Raw genomic sequence first — 7,500 nt, forward strand, 5'->3', positions numbered from 1 at the left:
AGCGGCCGTTGTCACAGGTGAATTGAGTGAGAGGGAAGCAGGTAGGGTAGGCTGCAAAAATAGGAACACACACACACACACACACACACACACACACACACACACACACACACACACACACACACAAATGTAAACAAAAATGCAAACCTCCATACGTAGCCTCTCATGCTTTGTATCTTGTGTGGAAATGTCCCTGTTTCCCTAGTTTTATGTGAGAAATAACATTATAGTACAGAATGCACACATGCACAACGCATATAAAATCACACCAGCGTCAATGCAAGTACGAGCGAATGAATGGACTGGACAGTGCAGTGCCCAGACGCAAAGACCCTGAGCACCCATTCAGACTGTCCGATCCTGAAGGTGCTAATGCATGTTGACTCTGGTACTGCTCTGGTCTGGTGTTTATCCACCAGTAAGCCGCTCACTACAGACTGTTTGAGTGTTCCTTGTTTTGCGGGTTCTAGAGCCTTTCCATACCACACGAGGCGGGCTCGTCGGAGCGGTCCCCACAGTCATCGTCCAGATCGCACGTCCAGGAGAGCGGGATGCAGCGGCCGCTGGCACAGGAGTACTGGTTGGGCGGGCATGTCCGAGCTGAACGGGAGGAAGGGAGAGGTGCATGGTCAGAAATGCATAATACAGCTCTGCCAGGTGTTGTTGACCACAGCTGCCCACACAGAAAACAGATGGATCTAGTCCATCACTGCTATTGGCCAGATGTGGGCCTATCCTGGGCATAGGCGCCGATTTATGTTTCCATCGGTGGGTGCTCAAACAATTAAATGCCTGATACCAGTGCCCATGTGTATTGTTGCCACACGGTTTTTGAGAAGTAATGTATGCACTTCAACACTTTAGAAAATCAACAGCGGCCGACACACAAAACGCCAATACAGTTTGCGGGAGTCCATGGGCTCCAAAGGTCTGCCAGGGATATTCTTAGGCCCATGAATGGTGTGCCTTCTCACAAAAGCATAGTCTGGGCTCAGCTAGATGTAGCTTTCTCCTTCACCAACCTGTGAGCCTATGAGGCAGTCACGTCGTCAGTGACACTCTCAGGTCCTTCTCATCTGCTGATACAGCAACATGAGTATTCCACTAGCATTGCTCCTCATTGCCTTACTCCTTTCCTTTTCAGAATGTTCTTTCAATCCATAATCATAAGTCTTTCTTCAGTGAATTAGCAAGATACCATCAGAAGCCAACAATCATAAAACACCTGTGCCCGTGCTCTCTCTCCCCTGCACATGAAGCTGTCTGCGTGTTGTAGGCTAGATTTGCATGAGTTCTTTCTATCTGCTTTACTTTTGCGAGTTGTGACCAGTGTTTAGCTATGTCACAAAACAATAAGCTTTGTCAGACTACTTTAAAAATGATATTCAGGGCTATATACAATTTAAACATTCGGGGCTGAAGACCCGACAAGGCCTTCTTCAGGTGGGAAGTGTCAGGAATTTTCATACGAGAGGCGCTCTCATTGGTGGTTAGGATATGGAGTAGGGGATTGACAGCAACATAGCCAATCACATTATGAGAGATGCTGACGTGGGTGCTCGATATTTTCCGCGGGTGCTCGAGCGACAGAGCACCCACGGTATCGGCGCCTATGATCCTGGGCCTCATCGGAACCAGGTCCATTTCAGAGACCGCTAGAATATGGCTGCGTCCATATTTTTCAAACAAAAATGTAATAATGTGGACACCTGTGGACAGGCTATATTATGCAGGCAAGGACTGTGCCTGGCACATTGGGGCTATTCCCCATCACTGCCTGCCTTTCAGGCAGACATTACCATGACGCCCAAATAGCTGTTGTGTTCTCTGTGAACATGTTCCCCCTGCTCCATCGGTGGAGCTGTGCAAATGTAATAGCCTGCTGTCAGGCTGCTGGAGCCATTTCTCTGCACTCACTCTGCTATTACAGCTGGGTGGCCTCAGAACTGTCCATCACGACAAATACCCAAGCACCGGCCTCTTGTGTTGTGACTTATGAGATGATGAGTGGGGCTAAGAGAGAGTGTGTGTGTGTGTGTGTGTGTGTGTGTGTGTGTGTGTGTGTGTTCTGCTCAATTTCTGTGATAATTGGCAGTCGCCACATCTGGAGAAGGCACTGTTTTTTGTACCCATGAACTGAGACCAGAGGCATACAGTAGGCTATTGGGTTTACAATGCCGGTATCTAAGATTTTTTGTGTTCAATGAAATCTATTGTAAAATGTAAACATAAATAAAGGTATTAAAATGTGTATGTGTGTGTGTGTATGTGTGTGTGTGTGCGTGTATGTGTGTGTGTGTGTATATGTGTGTGTGTGTGTGTATGTGTGTGTGTGCGTGCGTGCGTGCGTGCGTGTGTGCGTGACCTTTTCACAGTGCGAAAAATGCTGAATTAAAATGACAAGAAATGACAAGGAATAGCCTTTTCAGCCCGAAGAGAAGTAGAGCCTGACGAGGCCTGTGACACACACACACACACACACAACAATCTGCCTGAAACAACACTAAAGGTCAGAAGCCTGTCTGTAGGTCTCTCAGGAGGCTCGGCACACCACTGAGCCAGCTGTTCTCTGTGTGTGTGTGTGTGTGTGTGTGTGTGTGTGTGTGTGTGTGAGTGTGAGTGTGAGTGTCAGTGGGTGCATGTTTTTGTGAAAAATGTTCAAGCGGCCACATCATTGAATATGTATGAAAAAAAGAAGACAAAGAAAAATTCATTTGTGGAAATGAACTGGGTGTGTTTCTGTCTGTGTTTGTTACCATGAACTTCACGTGGTCACGCGTGTCTGTGACCGTATGCACCTTTATGAGTGTGTGAGTGTGCATTGGTGTATTACCACAATGTAACTAACGTGTATAAGATAAGGCCTTGCCCTAGAGAACTTTGAGTAGTGATACTGGAACGTGCTGTTGCCAATGACTTTGCTCCCAGTATCGTGAATAAACCTGCAGTGTTTTCTCACACCTGAGTGTGCCTGGAGATTTTTGACCACATTTTGGTGGCAACAGTAGGGATACCTAACTCCGAGAAGCAGCAATGAAGCCTGGAAGGTGTAGGACCCGGATAAAGTTGACTGACGGGAGACAAGGGACAAGACCGTGGAAAAAAAAGCAACAATGCCCGCGGGACCCATCCTTGCCGGAGGGAGTCATCCTGTGTCTCGGATACGGTATTGCCGTTCTGTGGTCACAGGCACCTAGGTGCGATTTTTTCTCTACCTCTATGTAGTTAAAAATAGGCTTGTGTGTACCGGGGTGCCTCCAAAGCAACTTGCTCTACTTGTAGGAAGGTAGAAAGGTTGGCTTGTGAACACAGCCGAAGTGCAAATGATAAAGGATCTGCTAGGTGAAGCAATCGGAAGGATTGACTTAAGCGCTTGATATGGGAATTGGATTGGTTTGGGATAGAGCCTGTACTCAAATTATTGTTAGACAGAGGAGCTATTGTGTGTTGCAGTTCCTCCCCAGTTAACACACAAATTTTGCTCGTCAAGAAGCCTGATGGCACCTTGGAGGTTTGTGCAAGAATTACGACTTGTTAACAACACTATTCACCCAAGGCAGCCTACTGTGCTAAATACTTGCACCATCCTCTCTAATCTGCCATCCACTGCGACATTTTAACAGTCATTGATATCAAAAAATGTGTTGATGTTTTATTAGGAAGTCCATCAAACGAATCATGCCTGACTGACACAGTAGCATTGTTGTTACCTGGCCAGTGTGGGACTTAAAGTCTCTAAAGACTTTAGTTGCAACTCTGTCAGGAAAAGTGACGTACTTGGGTCATATACTTACTCCTGGCTGAAGGGCCCTGGATGCGGCGCGCATCACTGCAATTACTGCCTGTCCGAGACCCAGGACAAAGCAGCAATTGTTACGCTTCTTAGGAATGATTGGTTATTGCTAACCTGACTCCCGCCAGATGAATTTCGTTCCGCCTAGCTCCACTCATCCATCTGGGATCAATCCATTGAAATGTTGCTTCAGAAGGCTGGGCCTAATCAAAAAATGCTTGCATATGATTGGATAAGCCACTTGTCCGTCATCTATTGACGTGCTACTTCAACCACTCACATCGAAGCCAACCTGTGATGCTGATAACAGTCTCACAGTCGCTTCTACGCTATGTCACATCTATGAAACTCCCGCCCTGCGTCCTGATTGGTTCTACCATAAAATCTGGTGCAGAAATCACTCTCAACGGAAAAGTTCTCTAGGGCAAGGCCCTATCTTATACACGTTAGTTACATTGTGGTAATACAAAGTCATGTGGCTACTCCAAATAAGTAAGCTAATTGGCCAATACAATACATATACATCCTTCAGCATTTTCTTGCCATAGTCCATTTCCTGTCAGGATATTCCTAATATTACTGCCTCAGGCAGAATACCCTTAACTCGTGACAAAAGGGGTCGCATGACCTTTATTAGAAAGTCATGACACGGAGAGAGCAAATGACAGACAAAGCAAAGTTGATGCATAGTATCGAATGTATAGAAAAGCATACACATAATATATGAAAATGTATTGTTAATCACCTCTATGTAATAAGATTTTTGGATATGTAATCCAATGTTCTACCACATGTGTACCTGAGCAGGTGTGGTTTGACTCATCCTCGTCGTTGCCGCAGTCGTTATCCCCGTCACAGAGCCAGCGCAGCGGGATGCAGCGGTTGTTCTGGCACTTGAAACGATCAGCAGGGCAGGTGTGCTGATCTACACACACACACACACACCGCACACACACACACACACGCACACGCACGCAAACAGACACACACACACACACACACACACACACAAACACAAACACAAACACGCACACACGTACACACACACACACACACACACACACACACAGATTGAGAGTGAGAAAAGAGACAGCAGGGGGTAGGAACCCAGTGTGAGGGCTCACGCCACAGGGGACTACTTAGCGTGGGACACTGAAACAGGAACAAAGGACCTCAGCACCAGAGGGAAAACAATGCCTTCAGTGTAGCCTAACAAAAACACCTCCGAAACACACACACACATAAGCACAAGAACACATTAACACCAACACCGCCACACACACATACACATACACACACTTTCACATTTCTGTTACATTTATCTGTCATCATTCGAAGACACTCACAGACATACCACGGGATAATGGATAGGGAATGTAATCAGCTGAACAGTACTGCATACTTTATGGAAGAGAGAGAGAGAGAGAAAAAGACAGAGAGAGAAAAGAGAGAGAGAGAGAGAAAAGAGAAAGAGAGAGCGCTTAGAGAGATAAAGAGGCAAGAGAGATTAGATGAAGTGGATAAAAGGACATAAAAAAGAGAGAACAGATAAAGATGCTGTGGCACATTTATGGAGTGACTCCTGAGGGAATATGATGTAACCACAGAGAGAAAAGAAAGATAGAACACAGAGTAAAAGAAAGAGAGGGAGATAGAGAGAAAGACAGAGAGGGACCGATTAAGATAGGAGAAGGGAAAAATGATCGACTTATGACAAGAACTCAGCAGAGAACACAGCAGGATTAAAGTATGATGATGTATCAATCGGATACCCAAATTTTTCTTTGTGTTCAGTCTGAATGTGGTGATGTGGTGTGTGAATGTGTGTATGGTGTGTTAATCACAGTATGGTGTCAAACAGGATATCATCTCCCATCAGGTAAGTTGTGTGTGGTGTGAAACTACAAGGACTGGCTGGGCACATGATTAGTCTGATGATTATGATGATCTGCGTAAGTAGCATGACACCATTATAGTAACGTCATATATTACCAACCATCACGTATGTCCAACCTCTTACGTGTATGTGTCACTGTATTCATTCCTATACAAACCAAGACGGCGGATTCCTATAGAAACGCAAGCACCCACACCATAAGTTTATCTAAATTAGCTATGTACCAAAAATTACATTTTACCGTGACTCGAAGAGCTGTAAACAGTGTTGTAAGGCTGCGTGTACAAACCCGCTTGGAGCTCCAGTGGAATTTTGAATTGCGACGACGAGAATTCTCGGGCTAACCGTTGATGTGCAGTGAGAAAGGTTGGGAATAAGTACCCACCAGCCCAGCTCTAAACTCCGAGCGTGGTACACAAAATCGGATATTTCAGGCAGTAAAAGCCCCGGTAAGAACCAAAGTAGATTTTGTTCAAATTTACACACCTATGGCTACTGAAAAATGTAAGGTTCATTTAACAAATGTTATTTTGAAGTATTAAAAAACATTGTAGTTTTAGAATTTTCAAATGGTTGGTAATTAGCACGTTTACGATACATAGGTGGTGAGATATTTTAAAGGTTCTGTATCTACCTGAAAACAACCATGGAGACATGTTGACTACATGTAAATGGCAGTTATAAAATGTAAATCAGGTTTCTAGGTCAAGTATACTTGCGTATACAAGGAATTTGGTCTCTGCATTTATCCCATCCGTGAATTAGTGAACACACAGAGCACACGGTGAACACACAGTAAGGTGAAGCACACACTAACCCGGAGCAGTGAGCTGCCTTGCTACAGCTGTGCTCGGGGAGTAGTGAGGGGTTAGGTGCCTTGCTCAAGGGCACTTCAGCCGTTCCTACTGGTCAGGGATCGAACCGGCAACCCTCCGGTTCCAAGCCCGAAGCCCTAACCAGTAGGCTGCCCCATAACAGTATTAACCACATTGGAAATCTCTATATGAATCCAATTGCCCTCTGAAAGTGAGTGAAAATCTTTGTCTAAATGTTCAGGGACATTCAGAAGTAAGACATTTATTCATTTAGCAGACACTATTGCCCAAAGTGATGTACATGTCAACTATATTACAAGGGATTACATTGTCCCAGGAGCAACTTGGGTGCCTTGCACAAGAGCACAATGGGGGAAGCCGGTAATTGAACCCACAACTTTCAGGCTACTGCATCCTATCCCAGCTCCTTACCCACTAGACTACCACCGCACCGTAAGAGAAGGGTTTAAGAGGAAAGGCATGTGTTCATTGTCAATGCACTATGCATCCACAACGTGTCCTCAATATATGAGCCATATAGTACCAAACTGTACTGTGATCAGTGTTTATGTGTGTATGTGTGTGTGCGTGAATGAGAATATGCATGTGCGTGTGTGTGTAAAACTGTCCTGGGATCAGAGAATGGACACTCACGGCAGAGTTCAGGGGCCTCATCGCTGTTGTCCAAACAGTCGTTGTCACCATCGCACTTCCAGCGTTCCTGGATGCAGCGGTTGTTCTTGCAGGCAAACTCTCCTTTCTGACACTGAGGTGGTGGGATGTAGGACGGGTTGGCTATGGAGGACACACACACACACACATTTTAATTATTTTATTTGGAATGACCAATACTGATAAAAACAACACAGCATCCAAATATTCGCAAAAAGCCTGTAATGTTTCACCTGCTAATAGTCACATACATACATACCATACATAACTAACATACATACCATACATAACATACATACCATACATACCATACATACATACAT

At 45.1% G+C, this 7,500-nt stretch overlaps 1 protein-coding gene across 6 annotated transcripts in view; it reads right to left on the reverse strand.

The window, feature by feature from the left end:
- LOC125302452 (low-density lipoprotein receptor-related protein 1-like) overlaps positions 1–7,500 on the reverse strand; it is a 159,986-nt gene that overhangs the window by 71,604 nt on the left and 80,882 nt on the right. For all 6 annotated transcript variants that reach the window (XM_048255626.1, XM_048255625.1, XM_048255624.1 and 3 more), the window contains exons 16-19: positions 7,160–7,300; positions 4,593–4,718; positions 484–600; positions 1–51 (exon numbers count right to left, since the gene is read on the reverse strand). The exon at positions 1–51 is cut by the window's left edge and continues 30 nt beyond it. In XM_048255626.1, the coding sequence (XP_048111583.1) occupies positions 1–51; positions 484–600; positions 4,593–4,718; positions 7,160–7,300 (435 nt within the window). The remainder of the gene's footprint in view (positions 52–483; positions 601–4,592; positions 4,719–7,159; positions 7,301–7,500) is intronic.

The sequence above is a fragment of the Alosa alosa genome, chromosome 10, assembly GCF_017589495.1.
Source record: "Alosa alosa isolate M-15738 ecotype Scorff River chromosome 10, AALO_Geno_1.1, whole genome shotgun sequence".
NCBI classification, from domain to species: domain Eukaryota; kingdom Metazoa; phylum Chordata; class Actinopteri; order Clupeiformes; family Clupeidae; genus Alosa; species Alosa alosa.